This window comes from Topomyia yanbarensis, chromosome 2 (genome assembly GCF_030247195.1).
Source record: "Topomyia yanbarensis strain Yona2022 chromosome 2, ASM3024719v1, whole genome shotgun sequence".
Taxonomy (NCBI): Eukaryota; Metazoa; Arthropoda; class Insecta; order Diptera; family Culicidae; genus Topomyia; species Topomyia yanbarensis.
Window position 1 is genome coordinate 159,764,781 of NC_080671.1, and position 26,338 is coordinate 159,791,118.

The following is a 26,338-nucleotide window of genomic DNA, read 5'->3' on the forward strand; positions in this document are numbered from 1 at the left end:
CTAGTAGTAGTAGATGAACAAAAAAAATTATAAAATGGTTTGAATTTTGGAAAATAGTCTTATAAATTCCGAAAAATCTGATACTTTTAACCTTCCGGAAGTCGCGCTAGTGCACTGGGTGCACGCAAATCTAGCGAAATCATCTTAGCGCACCAGTAGCGCTATTTCGATACAACTTGTCTTAAACACAGATCAATCAGCACGGACTACCAAGAATCGTTTCAGGCTTGTCAAAGTTTGCTTGGAAATCTTGAGCATGCTCGGAAAATATTTCAGTAATCATCAAACTGTACGATTATTAGCTTCATGTGAAGAATTCAACAAAGATGGCTCAAAGAATGGTATTGATATAAACGAGTTATTACTAACTATCGCCAAAAACAGAAATAGCCAAAATAAATCATCTAAAGCTTCAATCAGGCAATGTATTCGATAACATATAAAATAGTTTCAATTTGAGTCTTTTATTATAAGACTTAGCATACATTCACATTAATAAATAAATCTAATCAATCGTGAATGTTACATAGGTTATAGCATCATGTGTGTTATCACTTCTTATTCGAAAAAGTTGTTGATCATGCACAATCCCATAAATCTCTCAATAACTACCTTAGAATAAGATGGTAGATTCCACATATGAAAATGTTTTGTAAGATTGAGAGAAATCCTTTTTATTTGACACCCAATATGCCTACACTGGTCAAGTTACGGTTGAGATATTGAACAATTCAAAAAATGTAGCAAAGTTTCATGGTTTGAAAGCATTTACTAAAATTGCTATATCTCAGCCCCTCGACCGAGTTTTCACAACATTCGTTCACGAAAATTTTTGCAATGACCAGTACTTTCCAAAACATGCCTTTGGTTTATTGAAAAAAAATTATTGACATTCGTTTTGTGTGAATTTTCTTCAAAACTAACCAAAAAAATATTTTTTTCGCCATGATTAAAAGGTTCTATAATTAATATAAGGACTTTTTGTGAAAAACTTTTAAATGGGATTTATTCTCTAAGGTCCACAGAAAAATTAAAAAATATACTAAAAATAATTGGGCTTTGAAAAAGTTGCGAAAACCACTTATATACGACAATTTTGCTCAAAAATGACCATTTTTCATAAATCGCATTTGCGGAACCTCTAGATGATTTTTTAGAAACTTGATTTGTTCTACAAAAGTGCTTTAAATATGCGTATCTTTCATTATAGGGTTGAGCACCATGACTTTTCCAACATCGATTTTTTTGGGCACAGCCTCCTGGCTATACATATTATATATCATCATAAAAAATCAAATCAATCCGTTGAATAATTATTATTATTTACTTTTATTTATTTCTAATAAATAATGAAGTTAATGCAAGTGTGTTTTACACATCGCGGTGATGTGCAAAATCTCATACAGTCAAGCCTGAGTACGAACGATTGAAAAAAGTAGGTTATTTTCAAATGGTGAAATTCAACACAAAAAATCTCGAAATTCTCGCCTACTATGTTGAAATAAAAAAAATACGTGGCGAATATTTTTGACTAAACCAAGAAAAAAAATATCTGGGCAAAAAAATTGTGGCAAATTTTGCGTGGAATGCCCCATATATTGTTCAATTTAAACGTAGTTAATTGTCAATTCCTCTAAAGTCTAGTTACCGCAACAAAAGAACAATTTTCTTCCGCGTTTATAAACCCGGCTCAGAAAGAAAGAAATCTATTGTAATCATGCATTGCACTAAAGTAATTTTTATATCTCCATTAAATAATGTATAGAGTGTATAACGGTTTTGAATATATGTATTCATTTATTTGATCAATTTACTAGGATGATTTAATTTTAAATAGAAATACATCTTAGTATTTTGGTAAAACGAATACACCTTAGCAATTTAGTAAAACTCTCCCAAATATTATGCAGTCTGCATCAAATTAAATCGGGAAATCACTATTCAAATAATCTATGTTTAACCGTTTTCAACACAGGTTGAGCGATACCTTAACTAACACTTGAAAATAAATAGCGTTGAATAAGCCAACTTTTCACTCGTTTAATTTCAGCTAGTTGCACGAATGAAAGGAAACTTTGCACACATTCATCACCGAAACAGCATCGCGGGTTCGCCCCTCCCCATTGGCGACAATGCACCAAGAATGGCAAATATGCACATGACATGCAGCGTATTAGCATTCCACAAACATATACCGACGTCGTTGACGGGTGAAAGAAACCTGGCAAAACAGCGATAGTCGGAAATCCAAAGAACAAAACACCAGCCAACATATGCACGGAGCCCAAGTCGAATGCAACCCAGTTTTCGGAACGATTACGTAGTTTTTCTTCCGGTGTCACATGCATGCACTCGTGCAGCTGATGGAGAGATGAAAAGTTTTTTTCCCTCTCGATACATAGCTACACATGTGCCACCTTAGCACGGCATTCGTATAACATATACCCATAGAACCATGGTAAACTTTTTGAAAAGACAGCACTTACCATTCCCAAAGGGTAACTTAAAACTACTCTGTGATTTCGTTGAGATCTTTGTTGAGGGAATAAGTCCAGTATGCATAACTGGAACAAATTTGTACGAAACATAAACCGTGGTGTTTTGGCGGTAAAACGTTTTAGCTTTTCACATTCGTTTGACTGACTACGCATCGTTTGGATTCCAAAATTTTTTTCTCATTATTTTTTTCTCATAGCCCTGAATGCAACCATTACAAATCTCATTAGATCTTAGACAGAGCCGAGATCCAACAATAATTGCCCAAGGAAACGTGCCTTGGATGGACTCCTGTGGATCATTCCCGGTTGCTCACAGCTGCAAATGACGTTATTTGCATTCACCCGTTGAGCCCAGTCCCATCAGCTACGAGATTAACTTTCAGATACAGCGTTTGTTTGTTCGCCTCCAGTCCGTATACACACCGATGAACGGCCGAAAGGACTACGCTGAGCAGCTGCACAAGTTTGCCCATTCGTTTGCATCTTCAGCATCCGGTTTGTCCCGCTGCTGCTTCGTCAATGGAAACTTCGGGATAGCTTAGCCGGAAGAGAGAGAAAAAAACATCAACCATATTCGAAAGACAAGCGAAACCTTTTTTCCTTTCAGCTACCAAAGGAAGGAAGAAAATAAAGTGAAATAATAACAGTCAAAAGCATGGCAGTGTCGTTGCTTAAAAAACTACTGCAATGCAAAACAACGTGAAGGGAAAAAGTTTCCTGTCAAGTCTAAACATTTATTTTTGTTACATCTCAGCAAAAGGGATAGAATGCTTTTCTATTGGTCCGTTTTCTTGGTGTCTTGCACGGAAGCACTTGGCGGAGTGCAGCGATTCGATGCGTTGGTGTTGGTTGCATGAACACACACCGGAAGCGACAGAAAAACATGGTCGATGGTGGTCTAAACAATATTTGAAGAAATGGTATAAGATAGAAACTTGGTGCTCTAATTGTCAAGTTATGAGTAATTTTTTATAATGTGCGCTGGTTGGGTAATGTTGTGAAACGTGGGGGTAGTTTAAGTGGTCCCAAGTTGGCACCCAACAGATAAGTCTGAGCGGATACCTACTTTTTGCCTTTCTCATATAGAAAGGTTATGCAATCACGCTGAAAAACGACAACCTAATCTCGGCCCGGAGGCCAGGAGTTCGTCGAGATCGGAAAAAGTCTGTATGTGTGTGTATGTGTCAAATAATGTCACTCATTTTTTTCAGAGATGGCTGAACCGATTTGCCCAAACTTATTCTCAAATGAAAGGTACAACTTTCCCATCGGCTTCTATTGAATTTTGGATCGATCGGAATTCTGGTTCCGGAATTACGAGTTTAAGAGTGCGGCCACACAGAAATTTCCCATATAAACTATAGGAAAAATTGAAAATAGATTTTTTATTTTTGATGCTTAATGTCTTTAAGGTGCATGAAACGTCGAGATTTGATGCAAACTCGAAAAAAAATTTGACGAGAATTCACTTTTTTGGACTCTTTCTCATATAGAAAGGTTATGCAATCACTTTGAAAAACGTCAACGCCGAAAAACAAAATGCGGACTAAGCACTTCAATTGTTTTATTTTGTAGAACAGTTTTATTTTTTCATAAAAACTCAAAAGGTTATCTAATAAAAACTTAAATAAATCAAATCTCATATGCCGTAGCTAAACACTTTCTTCAGCAAATTTACGCCCCTATATTCAGTTCAACTATTTGAAGTGTTTCCTATAATTTTAAAATTTGTTGATTCCCAGTTGGCCAGTTTTGAAGAAAAACTAATGAAAAACACCAAAAGCTACACTTTTTACCACCAAAAGTAACACTTTTTTCAATGGTTCTGCCGCTCTTATAATCTACAATTTGTCCAAACTAACTCACCAAACTTCTCCATTTGGATCTCCAGAATAACAAAAAATGCTGAAAAAATTTCGCCACTAGTAGGGATCGTTTAATCAAATTCACTCTGAAGAAGAAAGTGGTTCGTCGGACCCTGCTGTCGTTGTTCGCTTGGTTCCCAAAGAAAAAGATATCACAACTTGACATTTGTGTCCAACAAAGTTGGGCTTGATCCCGGTTTGAAGGATTTAGCATTGGATCCTGCGTCATGGCCGGCTGGAATGCGGCTCCGTGAATTCATTATGCTGACTGACTCCCTCGGCCGGGTTAGCTGTTCCCTGCCTCGTTACTTCCACCGTCCCCGGACAATGTGCACTAAGCGCGGTTGATGCAAACAACACGATACAAGTGTATTATCAAAATACGAGAGGATTAGGAACGAAGGTCGACGATGTATATTTGGCTGTTATGGATGGAAATTATGACGTTTATGATCTAACTGAAACCTGGTTGAATGATAAGATTAACTCTGTGCAGCTATTTGGCGATTCATTCACTGTGTACCGAGTTGATCGCAATACCACTAACAGTACCCGCTCGCGTAGCGATGGGGTTCTTGTGGCTGTTTCGAACATTCTCGTCTCTTGTCGGATTGCGGAAGGAAGATTCTCTTCCATTGAGAGTGTCTGGGTGAAACTTAGCAGAGCATCTAGAAACTGTTTCATTGGAGCTACCTACATACCTCCGGAAAAGCAACATGACTGTAATATTGTGCAGTTTCATCTTGATGCCGTGGAATACGTCTCTTCTATCGCAGATTCTAGTGGCGAATTGTTCCTGTTTGGAGATTTCAACCAACCCGGGCTCATTTGGACTCCATCTGGTCACGATTTTGCATTCCTCGACCCGACTGCTTCGACCACCACTCTTGCGAATTGTCTCCCAATTGACGGAATAGTCTTTCATGGACTGAAACAGGTTAGTCTAATTTCCAATCATCAGACCCGCTTTTTGGACCTAGTTTTTGTCAGTGAAAGTGCGGTACGTGAATGTACTTTTGTGGAGGCGCCCGAAATTTTAGTACCCCTTGACAATCACCATCCTGCTTTGGAAGTTTTGCTGAAGTTCCGCCGATGCCTTCGTTACGAGGACGAACCGACTCTTGATAAATTAAATTTTCGCAAGACAGATTATTCCGCTCTTCGACGCTCTCTAATGTGGATCAACTGGAATGAGTTGCAACATTTTGAAAATGTCGATGATGCTGTAACTCACTACAACTGTTTACTTCTGGAATATGTTTCAGCTTCAGTCCCGAAATATCAACCTGCCAAGAAACCACCTTGGTCCAATGAAACTCTACGCAGACTAAAACGCTTGCGTAGTAAAGCACTTCGTGCTTTTACTAATCGACGATGTACTTTATCGAAGCGATTTTTTTCGCTCGCTAGTAACGATTACCGCAGTTATAACAAGTTTCTCTATAGACGTTACGTAAATCGCATCCAGAAGACAAAAGCGTCCTTTGATCCCGGTCCGAGTATTATGCCTGCAGCTGTATTAAAAAAATGCTCGGACATCTTGGCTACACCACTCGCGCAACTTTTCAATATGTCGCTTCAGCAGCAAACGTTTCCAGTGCACTGGAAATGTACGATAGAAATCCCTGTTTTCAAAAAAAGCGACAAGCGTAACGTTGAAAATTACCGTGGAATTACTTCGCTTGGAGTTAAATCAAAACTGGTTGAGTCACTGGTTAACGCAACACTATTTGCTTACTGCCGACACTATAATAGCACCTGTCAGCATGGTTTCTATCCTCGCCGTTCGGTGGAAACCAATATACTGAGCTTTACGTCATTTTGTACGAATAATATGTGCAAAAAACTTCAAGTGGATGCCATATATACTGATTTGAAATCCGCCTTTGACAAAGTGAATCACGAGATCCTGATTGCCAAACTGAAAAAACTTGGCTGCACGACTAGGTTTTGTGAGTGGCTTCGATCGTATCTCGTTCATCGTCAAGTTGCTGTTAGTATTGGCACTGCTCAGTCTGATTGCTTTTCAAACAGCTTTGGAGTTCCTCAAGGTAGTACACTCGGACCGCTGCTATTTTCGCTGTTTATTAATGACGTGGCTAGTATTTTAAATCCTGTTGGCAAATTATTTGTCGCTGACGATGTTAAACTATATTACGTAATTCGTGATCAGTCCGACTGCCTGGTACTGCAAACCGTTCTGGATATTCTTAACGACTGGTGTGTGCGGAATATGATGGTTTTGTGCATTCCCAAATGCAGTGTCATCAGCTTTCATCGCACTAGGAACGCCATTATAATAAGTCTGGAAATCAGCTACAACGTGTTGACTATATCAAAGACCTTGGAGTAATACTGAATTATAAGCTAACTTACCATCGTCACTTCTCTGCTACAATCGACAAGGCCAATCGACAACTGGGATTCATGTTTAAGATATCTAACGAATTTCGTGATCCTTTGTGTTTTAAAGCCCTTTACTGTTCTTTAGTGCGTTCGATGCTAGAATTTGGAAATGTCGTTTGGAATCCTTACCATGCTGATTGGATCAATAGGATCGAAGGCGCTCAGAGATGGTTTGTCAGATACGCTCTGCGTTTCTTGCCATGGAGTGATCCGCAAAACTTGCCGCCGTATGAAGACCGCTGTCGTTTGTTAGGCTTGCACACTAGAGTGACAGGAAAAAAATGACCCCCATCGCCCCATGGCTGAGTCGATTCCGAGTCCCACCAGGAGTACTTGCTCCAAATTTGAAGCAAGTCTAGCTACCGGACCAATGTGCCTGAAGTTTGTATGGGATTTTTCGACAATTTACATGTAGAAAACCCACTAACTCGCATTTTCGCCGCTAGGTGGCACTATATGTATCGTATTATCACTGTAAGCGAAAATAAGAAAGATAATTTAATTGCCTACAAATTTGTTGAAGACTGCTAGTCAATCCGGCTTTGGTACAAGAAGTTATTAAACTTTTAACGAAGTGATGTCTGAGTTAGTTTTGCAAGGGGCCATGCAGTGCATGATTGTTGATCAGTACTTGATTCGCACGAACTAAACATTTTTGTGAAATAATGGTTAGGTTTAGGTCAATAGTATGTTCGGAAGATTTATAGTAAGTAATACGAGTCATATTTTGGCTAGAAAATTTTAGTTCCACATTTTACTGCATAGAGGGCACCACTACTAACTTTTTAACGGAAAGAGATAGAGATTAGGTGTCTTCCACAAAGTTGTAGAGCAAGCATGTTTAAATAATTCTTCCGAACATCTCGATATTCTATATCACTCCTATGAAAAGTTAGTATTGGCGCCCTCTATGCGGTTACAGGTGGAACTAAAATTTTCTAACCAAAACGTAACTCATATTATGTACTACAATTCTTGTGAACATACCATTCAGCTAAATCTAACCATTATGTATAATTGGTGGTAATCGAGTACCGATCCACAACCATGCATTGCTAGGCCCCATGCAAAACTGACTCAGACATCACTTCGTTAAAAGTTTAATAACTTCTTTTACCAAAGCCGGATTGACTAGCAGTCTTCAACAAATTTGTATGCAATTTAATTATCTTATTTTTGCTTACAGTGATAATACGATGCATATAGTGCCACCTAGCAGTGAAAATGCGAGTTAGTGGGTTTTCTCTGCGAAAATTGTCGAAAAATCCCATACAAACTTCAGGCACGTTGGTCCGGTAGCTAGACTTGCCCGATTTGCTTGAAATTTGGAGCAAGTACTCCTGGTGGGACTAGAAATCGACTCAGGGGATTGAGTTTTCAAAAATTCATTATTTTTCTGGGCACTCTATTGCACACCCTTGCTGAAAGGAAAATGACATCGCATGCAGTCTTTGTGGCCAAAATCCTGCTGCATGAATACGACGTACCTGACCTACTAGCACAAATGCATTTCTATGCGCCAGCTCGTACTCTTCGCCAAAGAATGATGCTTGTTCCTGAAATGAGACCAACTGACTATGCTGCCAACAGTCCTGTCATCGCAAGGGTTCGGAGGTTCAACGAGTTCTCCGAATTATTTGATTTTAACCTCACCGCATCTGAATTTAAAAGACGAATTGAATCACACTAGTTTCAGGAAATTTCATTGAGACATATGTTAGATAAATAATTTTTTTACAAATACAATAGCATAACCTTATATATAGGACTGGCTCGCGACAAAATCTGGATACCTAAAATACTTCCTTCGACGCAATTTTTGAAAGCGTTTTTACATACGTTCATATATGTAACCAATATTTCATTGTTTGATTGAATATTTCAAAAGATCTATGTGGTTTTAAATATCCAGATTTTATCGCGAACAAGCCTTGAGTTTCACACTCATGATGAGTGTGATAATTTCGTTTATCTACCCACCACCGGCCTTTCAGCATCATCATTGCCAGGGTGGCCAACCCTACGGATTTTCCCGTAGATCTACGTATTTATGTCCTTTCTACGGATCTACGGATTAACGTGAGGAATCTACGGAATTTTCATAACTTCTTCAGAAGTCTACGGAAGTTTAGTAGAAATAATACGTATTCGAAGCGGAATCATTGGATGTATTTCAGCTGGAATACGCTAGAGTTCTGAATAATATTCGCCTGGATTTTTTACTTCACATTTAAATTGAACAGATCGAAGATGCTTGTTAATTTGGAGTACAAATCAACGCTAAACTCTAGAATATACGATGTTCAGTTTCACGAAGCAGAAGGGGGAATGCCGTTGCGACCTGTTTTGTGCCAATATTATCTTTTGGTTACAAAAGTGGATATTTTCAAAAACATTCACCAAATATTATCCAATCCTAAAACTTAACTTTATTGAATTTCTGAGCAACATATTACCTATTATCGATGGACTCAATAGATTATGCTAATCGGATAAGTCCAAAATATTGTTGACAAAGAATGTGAAACAAATTTTGGGATATTTCCAAAAAATCTTCAAATTGATCAAGAATGTTCAGTTCCAATAAACCAATACAATGAAGTAATTGCTTTCGATTTCACTAATACGATGAAGTAATGGTTTTCGATTTCATAAATTGCTTCTTAGAATACAACCCCGGATTTCTGGATCAATGTTAGACTTTTCAAGAAAGGTATATCGTTACTCCGTTGATATGCAGGGTATTACGCGCAACGTGTCGCCGGGAAGCTACCTAAACTAAACTTCATTGAATTTCTGAGCAACATATTACCTAATTGACTTGCATTTATATGAATTCCCAGGTGCCCTTCTTTCAAAATAATGTTCTTATCCTAAACCCGGGTTAACCAGCTTTCGACCACAATTCGTATCGGCCGATTGAAATGCTATTCTATTTCACTTAGACAATTTGGATAAGGCTAACGGCTTGTTATTGTAAACTCAGTTTACATTTTGCCATGGCAAAGGGACGAACGATTGTCTTGCCATGTTTTGAACATAAATTCAACTGACATACGCTCTAAGAGCAAATGGCAAATTTATTTTTAACCAATATGTAGCAAGTATTGTTTTCTCGGAACATATTCATTGTTATGGACTTATACCAACAACTATTCGTAGAATAGTAGCGTGGCGATACGGCGACTCATCAGATGTTTAAACCCCCTCTCTTTACCATTCTTTCATGTAAAGCATTGTTTAATACCTTGCCAGCTCATTCACGCCATAATAATTTGCAAATGATGGTGTGGTTGCTGTCACAGAACTACAGATTTGCAAAAATCGTTGCATCTAGAAAAATCTTTACAATTGAGCTATAAATCCGGGCATCGAGTTCACGAATAAGAAAATCGAAAGAAGTTTTCAAGGAAGTGTGATCCAGCTCAACTTCAGCTTATACCAGTGAATAGAAAGATTGCTGAAATTTTCCCATTCATGTACTTAAAGGCTGGTTCGACTTTAAAAAATTTGGTATCGAAAGACTAAATGTCAACAAAAGATTAATTTTCATCGCAGATGAATTTGATCTTGGTAGGTAAACTTACAAAAGGTTGTATTGAATAACGATACTCTCAGTAATTAAGCATGGGAACTACTGTATCCGTTATACCGCGAACGACCCCAATTTTCAACTTAGAACAAATACAGTTCGCGTATTGGCCAAGGTTTCCTTTCCATTTGTGGGATATCTCTTCTCATCTAGTCAGCTGATGCGAGGTAATGAAGCTTTGATGACTTGTCGAGTTGCAATCACAAAGCAGACAGTAAACTTTGCGTTTGTGGCAAGGATTTCCGAGCCATCGAGCATATTGTTTGGACGTGGACAAAATGTCATAGTCCCAAGTGCCACTCAGAAAATTCGTTACGTTTTCGAGGTGGATCCTTATTCGTGATATCTTGGCAAGCCGGAACCTGTCGTTTATGTCGTTGATCTATATTTTTTTTAAAATCATAAGTAAGCCACTTTTAGATAATGTGGGACTCATATTTTCGATTTCTCGCATATACCAGTCATCGAGTTTATGCAACACAGCTCAGTACTTTTCGTATTCAGTGTGGATCAACAACGACGTAAACCATAGCAATGCTAGCATGCTTCTCTCTTTCGCGGTCCGATACACTGATCTCTCCGCTCATCGGCCCAGTATAAAACAGAGTCAGTATGTAAAGAATAATATGCAAATCTAAAAACGACGTGACGCGACGATAACACAAAGAATAGTTACTTAACTCATCAACAGAAGACTGATTATTAAAAAAAGAAAACATGAACCATTAAAAAAAACCTGTTTTAATCCACCTAGTGGTGCAATTGTGCCTTTCTCAATCATGAACACGAGAATTTTTTAGTTGCTTATATTCATTAAAAGCTTTCAAATGTATATGTTCGTTCTCAGCGGTAGGACCCGTTTCCTGCTATCCAACTTTCGACGCACAAAACTCCAACGAATAAAGAAAAGCAACACAAAGACGGACTGTGATATAAATGGAAAGGAACAATGAACTATACGATCAAGTGACCGCCGCCGGCGGTGGCTGATTTAGACTGAACAGATTTTATTGCTTCATATCACATGTTCAATTTCAATTGCAGAAACGCAAATGAGTGGCGAGGGGACGACTAGAAATTGTGCTCTGCTGCAACAGTATACATTACAATTTTATTATACATGACTTGACAACTATATACAAGAAAAGAAATCTTTATTCGAGTTCTAAAATTTTGCAAAAGAAAAACCAGCCGCGGTAATATTGAATTGAGAAAAGGAGCGAAATTTGTTAAGTCCCAAAAAATCGATCTTTATAAAAAAATTTTTCGAAATAGCATAAAATCTCGACGTTTCATGCATTTTAAAGATGTTTGGCATCAAAAATACGAATACGAAAAATACGAATTTCTGAAATTTCATGAGGTCCCCTTTGAAAAAAAATTGAGATCCGGCTTACATGTACAAATTTCATATGTGACCGGACGGTTTAGTCTATATTTCCGGAACCATATAAGCGATCCGTACAAAATCTGTGGGGATATTATAGCTATCATTTGGGACTAAGTTTGTGAAAATCAGCCCAACCATTTCCAGGAAACTGGTTGGCCGTCAGTGATCTAGAACTGGTAATTTAAGTTGTTTGAGAGACTTTTTAGCTAAATTTTTACCTTTTTTGCTTTCATCGGAGCATCGGTTTGAATCGCAATTTGCTATGTGATCGCACGCCACAACCCGTAACTCTAGAACCGGAAGTTGGATCGGGATAAAATTTAATAGCCGTTTACAGGGGCGCAATGCCTAAGTTTGGTTGAATCGGTCAAGCCATCTCCGAGAAACCGATGTGACTGTTATTCTGAATTTAGATTCTTTCGCCGGGGCTTCCGGAACCGATGATAGTGGCCAATGTGGCCAAAGAGACTTTTAATGGATATTAGTGACCTAATACTACAAATCGAAGCAGTTGTGGTCATATTTTGGAAAAAAATTCACCTTTATACATTCATTGCAGAATTTATTAAAATCGACATTTCCTGCGTGATCGTGCTCACCACCCTGTAATTCCGGAACCGGAAGTCGGATCCATCAGAAATTCAATAGCAGCCTATGGGAACGTTATGTCTTTCATTTGAGACTAAGTTTGTCAAAATCGGTACAGCCATCTCTGAGAAAAATGAGTGACATTTTTGGTCACATACACACACAGACGCACATACACACATACATTCATACACACATACATACACACGCACAGACATTTGCCGAACTCGACGAACTGAATCGAATGGTATATATCACTCGGCCCTTCGGGCCTCCGTTAAAAAATCAGTTTTCAGAGCAATTGCAATACCTTTCTATTGAGAAAGGCAAAAAGAAAACAAATTCTTAGTCCAAAAAATTAAAAACTATTTCCTGATGCAAAAAGGCAAAGTTTTAAGTGAAGTTTCCGAAAAAACGTTTCAAAGCCTCAACGTAACACGAGAAAGTTAAATTAATTCCAAGGTATCGAATCGGTACAGCAATGAGGATCAAATATAAAAACTCAAAATTCAAATCTACGGATCTGACCTCATGCAAAAGTGGCCACACTGGTCATTGCCATTTGCTCACTGTTATTAATTTTTCAAGTGTTGGAAAGTGCCCTACTAGAAAAAAAATAGTGGGTAGCATCAACACTAGAATCGACAAATATCTACTCGTTCGAAATGCCCCTTTTCCCTTTCAATATTGTATTGCACAAGTACGAGATTGGTTAAACACTAACAAATCATCTGGGATCTTGTCCCTCGCAGATCGAGAGCGGGGAAAACAGATGCATTTACGCTCCCGGTGATTCGTGTTAGGCGTAACTAAATTAAAGTTGGTAGACATGCACAAATACTGCGAAAAACTATTTCAATCAAACCATTTACAAGCGCATAAAAATATTGTATCTCTGACATTACCTGCCCATCCACCGCGGATAATTAAATTTACGGGATGGAAATATAAAATTTCTCATAAGGTACACGCCAAAAAAATTTATTGTTGACGTAATTGCAAACATGAAACAATTTGACAAACTGAAATTTACGAAATGACGAAACATAATCGTGTTCCGTTTAATTTTACATGAATCATACACTTTACATGCACAATGACATAAAATTCAGGACAAATGCTATATGTGGAGTACAGGGTTGTTAATACGATACATTTTTCACGATAATTTATCGGCGTTACTCGTTAACGATAATGTATCGTCATCGGAAACTCCGTTAACGATAATGTATCGTCGCCTCCATCGTCATCGTCGATAATTGTATCGTCGTATTCATCGTCATCGTCGGTTCATCGGTTATCGCGATACATTTTGCGTTACTTTTCCTTTTATTGGAGTTGAAGTTGATGCGGTTAACTTTCAATTGTTTAGAAATAAATACCTATTGAAGGACATGTTGTTGGCAGTTGAAAATTAATAGTTTTGGACATTTTCTATGCACAGCGGGGTCCAACGATGCGTCAAAATAATTTTTTTTTCAACTTTTCGGGAAAGTGTATTATATTGAAGGGAAAGTTGTTGGCAGTTGAAAATCAATAATTTTGGACATTTCAATACGCAGAAGGGTCCGACGATGTGTCAAAATGGAATTTTTTCAACTTTTCGAGTAAGTTGGTGCACAGAACAGTACCAGGTGCACAGTGTTTCCAAGCGGCAAAAAGGTGATTAAAAGTTGTTTTGACCATGAAGAAAACAAATTTTGAGCTAATGTGTAATTAGTAATTTTTAGCACGCAAAACATATATTGAAAAAAACTACTAAACCACTAAGTGGTGTGGTGATTAACAGATTTTATTATAATTTTAATTTAAACTAGAATATTCTGGATTTTTAAAAGGAGAATATACATATTTCCAATGTTTGATTTCCTTTTCTAGTTGGGAAGCTTTTAGCCCCCTGCTCCGTTTCTTCTCTCCACTATGTAGCAAGATGCTTCATGCTTCCTTCTTTTACCCTTAAATGTGTAGTGTAATTTATAAACGGCCTCATAATAGAGTTTTAGTCGTTTTTTGAATACAGTGAAGACCCGTTTTTATCAGCCCCTTGGCGAATTTTAGGCTGATAAAACGATGACATTGACAAAATCGGCACATATTTTTTCTGGTTCTGAAGAGACGAAGTCAAAACGCAAACACCTGGACTAACATATTTTTTTTCTTTCTTTTTAACAAACCACAGCGATTAAAATATTCGTTCTGATCATTTAGTAATAATTTCCCTTAAGGATGTCTTACAGTACAATATTATTATGTTTGTATATTTTGCATCTCTAAGATAAGAAAAATATACTAAAGAAGGAATTTACTCGAATTTGACTTGAACGTAGGCTAGAGCCCGCCAAACGATTTTGATAGTGTTTGTTTTACAGATTCGTATTGGTATTCGTCTGCGGAAATTTGCGGTTTTCATTCCAAAATATTGCTTTTTGGACACTAGAATATTCGATAAGTGGTAAGAGATACAAATAAACTTACATTACAAAAATTCTGTATTTTCTTATGCTGAACAAAATCTTGGAACATTTTGAAATTCTACAAAATTACCAGGAAAAGTATTTTGCTAAAAGCAGGATTTCAGGAAAGAAATCTCCACAAATGTAAATTAACATCGACAGATAGACACATAGTCTCTTCAGCGAAGTTAATACTTAAGAAATTCTCAACAACTTTGCCAAATAAAGTTTTTTTTTTTATTTTCATAAATGACCAAACAAAAACTTGCTTCTCAGCTTTAGAGGGATTAATCACCCAACTTACACTTTTTAAATGCAAAAAAAATATAAATAAACTTTTCTTTCACCCCATACTGTGTTGCGTTTCGGCTTCGCCTTTTTTACCAAATTTTCCTCCTTAGGATGAAGTATAGCATAGTTTTCTTTCACGTTTTTGCCACTTTGGAAACACTGTGCACTGGTGGATCCTCCTGTGAATTGAAAATGTCCAAAACTATCGATTTTCAACTGCCAACAACCTTCCCTTCAATATAAAAAGTTCGCGAAAAGTTGAAAAAATTTCTATTTTGACGCACCGATGGTACATTGAAAATGCCCAAAACTATTGATTTTCACTTACCAATAATTTCTTCAATATAATAAACTTTCCCCAAAAGTTGAAAAAATCCATTTTGACACATCGTCGAACCCCCTGTGTATTGAAAATGTCCAAAACTATTAATTGGCAACTGCCAATAACTTTCCCTTCAATATAAACTCTCCCGAAAAGTTGACAAAAAATTCCATTTGGACACATCGTCGAAACCACCCCCAACCCGTGCATAGAAACTGTCCAAAAACTATTGATTTTCAACTGCCAACAACATGTCCTCCAATAATTATTTATTTCTAAACAATTAAAAGTTAACCGCATCAACTTCAACTCCAATAAACGGGAAAGTAACGCAAAATGTATCGCGATAACCGCCGATGAATTATCGACGATGACGATGAATCCGACGTTACATTATCGTTAACGGAGTTTCCGATGACGTTGACGGGTGGTTAACGTTATCGACGATGACGATTAATTATCGATTAACAACCCTGGTGGAGTAGAATTAAGTAATTTACGAAATTCAACGTCATGTAAAATTAAAAGTAAACGTAAAACTAAGTCATTTTTGATGCTCGTATATGTCAGGGTCAGGAGGCGTAAATTTACACTACAATTTTTTCTAGGTGTGTAAGCCAGCCTATTATAGAAATACAAACGAATAATCTGTTATTAGCTGATTTAATGGAAGTGAAGCTCGCTTCAAATCATATAAACTATTTACAATATATTTATCAGAATAAATTAGCTCTATCTTTTATTTACCAATTTTCATTGTTATCTACTTTCAAGGAGGAAATTCTCAACAACACAACCCGTTCCGAGCTGAGCTTTGTACCGACCACGGAAGACGACGGCAAACTGATAACATGCCGAGCGGAAAATCCAAATGTCACCGGGCTGTTTCTGGAGACTTCCTGGAAGATTGAAGTAGTGTGTAAGTATACCAACCCCAGGTAGAAACGATATAAGAGACAAAAAGTACTCGACGAAGTGTACCGAAGTGTTACGATCCAACCATTAACTCATATGAAAAATGTCACCATTAAACTGCAGCTTACCGCTCGAGTAAACTTTCGTTTTTGTATCCCGAATATACCTAAACGAGCACCATTCAATTCCGAAGCTTCATTCTTGTCAGACACAGCACCACATAAGCTGCAGAGGATCACTATACCATGGCTCCATGGATATAACCGTAGGAAGAAATTAATTAAATTCAAATTCGAACCAACGTGCTCGTAAAAACTAACAGGTCTAATAACGCTCCATAGAACATTTCCGCCAAACTACGGCATACTCGCGGAGATAACTGCTCTTGGCACGTTCGCAACACCTACCGGCCTCGCCGGTAATAGGAGGAAGGGTTTTTTTTTATTGTCAACGTAATTGCGGTTCCGATTCGGAACATTTGATAAAAGTTTATCTATTGCAGCGCGACGTTAGAGAATTCGTAATAGTGGATGGGTATTTAATGTCATTTGCCATGCTTTTTAGCGCGCAATGTAGCTAGCCGGAAATGAGAACCCGCTGATGATGAAGGTCGTCTCCAGAAGCAGATTTTACCGTCGCCTACAGTGCACATTTAGAGCTCATAACAGTTACCAGAGCGCGCGTTGCCATCATAATCGAAAATGAATTAACTCGATGGTATCATATATGAGAACAGAGCCATCGGATCAACGATGACGAACCAAATGTCAGCGGGTGCGGTGAAAAGCCAGATATGGTTTAATCGTTTGGAAATACCCTATCAAGTGGTTCATCGACTCCATGCTCAAAATGGTAATAGTTATTTGAGAGACCTATGGAATGGTGTTAATATAAGAGGGCTTTGGCGAAACGGGCACTCTTTTAGTAGAGTCGTTTTCGTTCCGTTTGTGCTAAAATGAAACGAGCTTAGGATGATAAATGTGTAACATTTTGAGCTGATTTTCATTCTATCACATAGCGGCGGTCGTTAACGTAAATTGCATTAACTATGTTTATGGTGGAATGTTACTCGATGCTTGGTTGTATTGATGCAATTTATTTGGGATCAACTTCGTGTGGGGAAGCAGAAAACTTTTCAACACAGAATCGGATCTCGAATTTCATATTCGGTGCAAATAATATGAATGTTTAAAATCACTATCAGTTAAAAATTAATGGTGTTACTAAATTAAATGTTTCGATATATCAAATTTGATCAGATGTATTCAATGGGTGCAAATTTGTCGGTCATTGGTTCTGGTGAAAAAGTTTAAAGTATGCTGATGGGTGCAGAAACCACCAGCACAACGGACATACTTTGTAAACAGTTCCAAAACTAAGACAATAGATACTAAAAGTCCTAAAAATATGTTATCTATTACAAGAAGGCATGGGGCAAGTGCATCGACGAATTGAATTTGATTATTATTATTAAATTGCAATTTCTATATTTTTATTTTTTCTAGTTACACAAACAAATATTCAAGAGTTCATAGTATTTAAAGGTGCTTGAAAATGCAACGCATTCTAGACTACACGTTTACAAGGTGTAGAAAACGCTAAATTGGAATAAGTAGACAAATTTCTAAAAAGTCCGTCTTACGAAACTTTACACGCATTTGCTACTCAAATTGTGTTCTGCCGTGATGGAGCACGAAACCAACGTCAAGCTTATATCCATGGATAGGAATATATCAGTGCAAAATTCGAGTTTATTATTCCAAAGAATGTCTGAACAAAGTGAATGTCGAAATTCGCTTTAAATCTTCTGATCAGGCAGGCGATATGTAGATAAAGTATATAAGCTGAACTAATATTTTCATGAACAAGTGTCTTACTACTATTACTAGTTCTGTGACATCACCAAAAGTTTGCGTTAACTCACCTTTATGAAATTATAAATCCTGAGAAAACATTTTTTTTTTTCGTTTGACTCTCGTGGGGAATGGTTTAAAGACTATCTTGGACAATATTACACTAGTTCACAAGAAAAATAAAGCTTCAAGAAAAAGTGTTTTTTTAGTATTTTGGGTTGCTGAACACAAAAACAATATTCATTTTTTGTTCAAAGAAGCGATTTTGTGATTTTCTCAAAAACTCGTTTTTGAGCCCTTTTTGTAGTTTTTAGTCAATATTTCGTGTCAACATCATTCAGTTAATTCAGTCAATATGCAGGTTGAAAGGTGCCCTTTCCAAAAACATATAATATGTGTCGATCATATGTAAAATATGTAGTGCTGCAAGCGACCAAAGTTTAAAAAAAGTGCATTTTTGACAAATTTTAAAAGTTACTCATTTTTAAATGATTTTTTTTACCGAAAAACATTTTTTTCGGACCTTTTATAATCTAAGATGACAGATAATATGATTACGTTAATTTTAAGCCTGATATCACTAACATCGGATGGAAATATAATGGACGGATTATGATTTTAGCGGGCCCTGCCCTAGTGCGGCGGTTTAGAGGGTGTAGCACTGGTCTCATAAGCCAGCTGTCAAATATTCGAGTCCCTATCGGGACTCTTTGGTCTTTTTTTACTTTGGTCGATTGTAATCATAATAAATGAACATTTCTCGACAAACATATGATTACGGCTTAAAAGCCAACTGTCAAATTTTTTTTTAAAAGGAAATTCCGGACAAACCGTTACTTGCTAAACGCAGTTCATAGCAGTTAATGCAAGAGAAAACTTTTTTTCTTAAATTTAAAGAGAATTTTGACACTTGGCTTTAAAGCCGTAATCATATGTTTGTCGAGAGTTGATCTACGCATATTATACATTTTCGGAAAGGGAACATCAATGCTTCGATCGGATCCTAATTGAACAAGATATTGACAAATAACTAAAATAGTGCCCAAAAACACCTTTTTCAAAGAAATCTTGAAAATGCTTCTTTGAAAAAAAAATGGTTTTCGTATTCAGCGATCCAAAATTAACTGAGGAAACACATTTCTTTTTAGCTTATCGCGATTCACTTAAAATTGTTAAAATCTGTCACATTAGATTCTGAAAATATGAAAAATTATTTTTCTGTAATAAAAAATAGAGCAAAAACAAAAAAGCGGAAGCAAAAGAAAAACTTTTTTTTAACTTGAACTTCTTTGAAAGAGAAATAAAGTATTATTTGCGTATTCAGCGACCCAAAATTAATCTAGAAAACACATTTTCTCGTAACTTCATTTTTCTTGTAAACTAGTGTAATCTTATTTAAGACCAAAAGAGAAACAGAGCAATTTTCACTCGGTGCTAAATAACGTCACCAGCTTTTGTCGGATTTTCGTGATCTTAGGCTTAAAATTCACGTGAAAAGTTTGCCTGTCCCATAAGATTTTAAAAGATTTTTTTGCTGATTTTTTTTATGAAAAATCAACTAAAAATTAGTAATTTTACCAAAAACTACTTTTTTTGACTTTGGTTGCTCTTAACCCTAAATTGTTGATATTTTATCTTAACATGTTATACATTTTTGGAATGGGCACATCAATACCTTTCGGTGAGACGTTTGTGTTAATCAGAAGATTTGTTCCTGAGATATTGACCAAAAACTGCAAAAAGTGCTCAAAAACACCTTTTTCAAAAAATCAAAAAAACGGTTCTTTGAAAAAGAAAATGGATATAATTTTCGTGCTCAGCGAACAAAAATTGGCTTAGAAAACACCTTTTTTCTTAACTTCATGCAATTAACCCAAAATTTATAAACTAGTGTTATCAGACAACAGAGAATAGGTATTTATTTATCTATTTAAGTAGATTCTTTCACAGATTCAAATATTTCTAAAGAAATTGATACTTTTTATATCATTGGTCTTACGAATTAAAAATATCGCAGACTGATTCTTCTAGTTCGGAAAAGTTTCTAGATCCCTGAAACTATGGTAAAAGTCAAAATCTGCATGAAACTATAGCAAAAAACTAAGGGAATGGGATCGGTTGTAAGCACCCTTTTGTCTTTGGCTCATAACATTTCTCCAACCGCATAATATAGGGACATAAGCATGCCAATACCAATACTAATAACTAATAAAGGAATTTAATTTATTCAGTCAATATGAAAAATGCTACAGACAATTTAGTGAAATGATCATTTTTTGCCATTTGGAAAAAAGTGGTCGATTGTCGGCACCCTAACAAAATTTAATAAAAATGGCAGAATATGAATAAAAATCACCAACATTCAAAGAGGAAATGAAATTTACTTTCCTTTACTTTACTTTTAACATCATTTCTCATCAGAAACACAATGTGTGTATGTGAAAAGCTGCTACGCATAGAACACACAACTAACGCACTGGCGGATCACATTCATTGCGATTGCGTGAGTTCCAGGCGGTCAATTTTTTCACAAAAGTTACAGACAAATAAGACAAAAGTCCACGCAGGTACGAAGTCCGAGGAATATGGTGCCACCCAACGATGGAAACACAGCCAGATGAGTTTTCTCCATGTAATTTTTTCAAAAAAAAATCCTATGCAACGTCATGACTAGCTGTGTATCGGACGACAAACGTAACCGTACCAGTTTCCTGATGATTTTCGAACATTAACGACTTACATCTTTATTTTTTTCCTTTGTTGGGTACATATCCCACTGCGTCCAGTGTTTTGATCTATTGTGGCAGTACATGTTTATGTACAGGGTGACCAACTTATACGACACAGAGTTGAATTAGATTATTTGTTAAAAGTCGATATGTTACCCAAGTAACCAATAGGCATGGAAAGTGCTTTTTGAAAACGGCGCCTAAGACGGGCACCTTAAGGTTAAATAGCAAATGCGACTCATCCATTGACGCTTTTCTCGCAAATTGCACGTAAACCGTGATTTGAGATCATTTTGCATCATTATAAGAACTTAAACTAATAAAATTTCAAACAGAAATATGTTTAAAATGGTTTTGAAAAACAGGCCCAAAATCGCCATTTCAAAAGTGGTATGGGAGAGATGGACATCTGGGATGGGTAAGATGAACATGACATAGGATAAGGGCAGAGTGAGACGCTTCTCGACCAATAAATTTTGTTTTCTGTCAGTACATCACATTGTAGCGATCAGGGTTCCCATATTCACAGATTTTTCTGTAATGTCACAGATTTTTTGAATAATTTTGGATCACAGATTCTTTTTCACAGATGACAGATTTTTGGCATTTCGATGAAAATTTCACAGATTTTTGCAGATTTTTAGAAATATTGTGATTTTTCACAGATTTTTTGGAAATTTATTTCACAGATTTTTTTCTGGTTTAGTCATCACAGATGGTAAAATGATTTGTTTGACCGAAACACAGATTTCAATGTGGCATCACTGCAGAGAAGAGAAGGGCCACTCAAAATCAAAACTTCTCACAATTCTTTTTAAAATCACTAGCGGCACGTGGTGTCGAAGCCCTGCAAAATACACTGTTAATCAACACATTAGTTGAAAATTATACGACGTTACTGGTATAAAATATCTAGCAAATTCATCCCCGATAATCCGACAAGTAGTCAGAATATGTTCTACCAAATAAAAATTTTCATGCAATAATTAACCCATATTTCAAACATTGACTGCGTTTTTGGATTGCAAACGGATATTTTACTTTAAATATTAACCTATCTTTTTCCATCGTAAAACGAAAGTTTTAATGTTGAAGTATGTAAGCATACATTTACGTTTAAATATCGAAACTTTTGACTGCACAGTTAATTCTTAGCGCACTGCCCAAGAAAGATTTTCAATGGATATCTTCCCAATGGTTATTGTGTGTCCTTTCTTTTGAGAACCACCAAGCAAGTACATTAAATTTAAACACAAACAGCATTTTGTTAGCCAGCCATTTTCCTTTTCTAGGATTCGATATAAGTTTTTTGGTCCTTATAAAAGTAGAGGAAATTGGTTTATAATTATTTTCAATCTTTAATATTGGAGGCTGCTTTGTATAAATACCTTTTCAAGGATTTAACGTCGCATTTTAATCTTTACGAAATGTCACCAAGGTCTGTAAACCATGACAATCGTTCTGATTACTCACCATTGCTGCCACAATTAAACCTGGACTGGGAGTTGAAAATTCTTCGTATTCTATGCCAACACAATGACAAACCGAATCATTTTATATAATTATTTTTCATTCGAGATAGTGATATACTGAGTTGGTGCTGATGCTGATATTTGACTGCGAAAAACCAAAAAATTCCGACTCGGAATCAGTTGTTTCATTTGCGATAAAACTTCGCCAGAAACCAGTCAAAATTCCGGAGTGTTCTACTGGGTCATGTCAAAATCAGCTCCAGTTCAAATTCTCGTTGTCTTTTGGCCATCTGTTTTGCTTTGAACAGAAGCAAGATCTGTGTAAAATTTCCGAAAAATCTATAAAAAATTGAAATATTTCCAAAAGTCTGTGGAAATTGGTGAAATTTTCATAAAAATGTTAAAAATCTTTCTTCTGAAAAAAAAAGAAGCTGTGACCAAATATTAGGCAATCTATGAGACGTTTGTTTGACAACTCAGTGGAGGATTTTGTAACAAGTTTGTTTTGCTTTACTCCTGCAAAAACAAAAATCTTTCATTAGTTCCGATTCGTTTGATGTTGGATTGAATCAACGGTTTTGTCGGACATTGTGCCCAGCAGTACGGAGTAACATCAGAAGAAACAATCAAGAAATAATCAGCTGATCCAACACGTCTCATGGATTACCTAATTGTTAAATAAATCTGTGACATTAAAGAATAATTTGTGAATGTACAACCCTGGCTGGGGCCTTTATTGACATTTGGATGCGAGATATGACAAACTTGTATTCAGCAAATCAAATGAAGCCTATGGGTGCTTACAGAGTGGCAGCGAGAAGCTAAGCTGGGGCTAGAGCTGAGATTAGAATGAGAGAAACCTGCTTGGTGCAAACCAAAGGGATGATGTCAGAGTGAAAACCGAGCGGATCTGCACCGGCTACCTGCCTTTACACTGGCAGGTTCCATTTTATATGGATACATATAAGGCTGTCTTAAAGAGCCGTGAAGCCTGATATAATGCAGGTATTATGCCAGAAAAGGCGAAATATTGTGCTATTACTGTGCATAGATTGACAGCTCGTTTCTGTAGTACTAATGCTATTAGTATTAGTTTCAGTTGGTTGTCATTGTCCGCCATGGCTTGAAAATCATTTCTTATGTTTCCTTTCGGTATGATGAGCAAAAAGGAAAAAAATTAAATTAAAATGTTCTGTTTAAAACCGTAATTGACTCTCTTCTAATGCATTGTAATAAATATTTTTAATGGGTTTTCGTTCTCACATGATATGAATGTTTCACGAAAATTACCTTTAGTAAGTCTCGAACTGAGGTACCTTGTCTCGCCCTTCACGGTAAATGCGCTGCGTTTGCTCCCTAGACTATATTGCATATGTTCGGTTGAAATGAAATAAGCCCAATATAATCTTCAAGAAGAGTTGCCTAACAAATAAACCCATAGCATTACAATAGCATTATATCGGCTTTTTATTTGCTCTGTAATGGCACTAAATGCACTTGTAAAGCTTACATGCTTTAAAGATACTTGAAGAATGTTCACGTTATATCAGTTTTGTATACGCATATAGGGCCAGTGATAATGTCATATGTCGGTTGCGCAGTTATGCATTATTGATGCTAATATAGAGCTTTATTGCATTGTTAATGCTGTAATGGAGTTTCAATGCAACATTAGTGCAAATGTATAGCCAATATAGCCAACTCAAAAAAAAAGTAAACGTTATGCCTATTGATTTTACACATAGATTTTTGCAATTAACGGAGGCATATAGACTATATTTGCTGGCACATAAACTTGACGTGTGTATTTACAAGAAATATTAATCTTACATTCATATTCAAAACTATTTGGCACATAAAACCCCATTCTATAACAATATGCACATATTACTTATGTGTGTGCATACATAGTTTATACAGTTGACACATAGAAGGTATGTGTGCGCGTGATAACAATAGCATTTCTTCTTCATATGAATTTTAAGCGGTGTGAAGCAAATAGAATTAACGTTTGGATTTTTTTTCAGTGCAGTTTCTCGCCGTCACTTTGTAAGCGGCCTATCAGAGTAAACGCAAGCAATCCGCGCATATCCGCTCGGCTTTCATTAGGTTTGTTTCAATACACGGTTCTTGCTCCTAGTTGCTCCGTAGCAAGCAGGAACAAAAAAACTTGCTAATTTTTAATTAGATTTAATCTACTACTAGATCTACTAGAAGTAGGAAAGGAAAAGTACTTCCAGTTCCTCCTTGTACTGTAACAAACCTATTTTGACATCAATCCTTTGATTTGCTGCAAGCAAGTTTCTCAAATCCCGCATCCTAATGCTCAGTTTCTCGCCATCACTCTATCAGCGGTCTAACTCAACATTTATAACCTGTTTACTGGTATGCATCGCAGTGTTAAATTATTTTACCTGTCGTGTTAAAAAAAAATCTGTACTAAACTGTACTTTTTTACAAAAATATGTTATCCGTATCGTACAGAATCTCTATCAAAATACTCGAAAAATCTGTACCTTTCTAGATAAATATGTACTTGTGGCATCGCTGCTACACACTTTTCAGATCTGCATACCGAGAAGCTATTAATAATCGGTTGCTCAGCAGCCAAGTTAAATAATTTTTCTAAAATAAATTTAAAAATAGTTAAACTGTTAGAGACAACAACTGCTGTTAAGACCGACGATGGCGAGATTGTATACGTTCATTGGGTCATTAAGCCATATGCTGTTTTCGATTTTTTCCGATGCAGCTGACATTTTATCGAACTTTTTTTATTTTTTTGTTCGAAAAATTACAAATATTTTTTTTTTACAAAATTGAATTATCACGACAAAATCTTCCATTGGATTCCCTAATATATGCTAAGTGCTCTTGTGGCCTTAAGTACTCACATTAGTTGTCACTGCATTGGATTGGAATTCAAAAAAAAAAGTTTACTTCTTCAGCTTTATTATCACAAGTAATATTCATGACAAATGGAAAAATCCTCCAGCAATGCGGAAGATCACGTTCCACTAGTTAGAAAGAGGGCTCTGCAATCATGTGTGCTTAGCAGTTCCTTACGAGTTACTCTTCAATATGCAAAATTAATAAAAGCGGACCAGGTAATCAGAGAACATTCCGTTGAAACTGGATGATTCTCCGGACGCCCCGCAAAAATAATAGATAATGTCGTTTTAGAAAACGAGCGTTCAATGGTTACATACAGCAATAAGCATAATATCAATCCGAAAAGTAAAATCTATGATACGAAACGCAATAATACATTTTCTGTTATTTTCTGTACGCTTCAGTGAAGCTCGACCTTACCGCCTGCAACGATTTATACGAGCCAGTCTCAAAAGTTATACTAGTTGAAACGTCATACGGGTGCACTCTCAAATCAAAGCATGGAAAACCAGCAACAAATCCGATTCGCTTTTGTGAAAACTTTCGTATTTTTTTGACGTAGGACTACGTCTTTGTTTTCGATATGGGGGTGCACTCTGCAAATTCTACAAAAATGGTATGTAACGAAAAGTGGTCCAATTTTAAACGCATAGAATTCAGCCATCTCACGATAAATTTTTAATTTTATTGCTCAAATCGCCCCGAAATGCTTCTAAGAATAGATTCCAATAGATAAACCCAAAGATTTTTGATATCATAGCATTAAAAAATTAAATAATATACAACCTTGTCTAAATATCGTGCATTAACACACAGAAGATAGCGCTTCCCAAGCCCTGTATGACGGATTGGTGTTCCTAGCGCGCAACGCTTCTATGAATGACGTCATCATCGACTATTTAAAGAACGGACTTGGCCAGACACGCTCAGTTCCCTGTTGAACGGCTGGCGAAGCAGATCACTGCGCTGTGTTTTTTACAGCCAGTGTAGCTGAGATAGAAGTCCATTACACTGGCTGTGGAGGGACGCTACCCTGTGTCGTCCAACAGGCGACCGCTCCAACTGCTTCCTA

The 26,338-nt window shown here is 36.6% G+C and overlaps 1 protein-coding gene across 1 annotated transcript in view; it reads left to right on the forward strand.

The window, feature by feature from the left end:
• The window catches only part of LOC131681906 (neural cell adhesion molecule 1-B-like), a 967,955-nt gene that overhangs the window by 832,279 nt on the left and 109,338 nt on the right, over positions 1-26,338 (forward strand). The window contains exon 7 of the mRNA XM_058963004.1: positions 16,180-16,324. Coding sequence (XP_058818987.1) covers positions 16,180-16,324 — 145 coding nt within the window. The remainder of the gene's footprint in view (positions 1-16,179; positions 16,325-26,338) is intronic.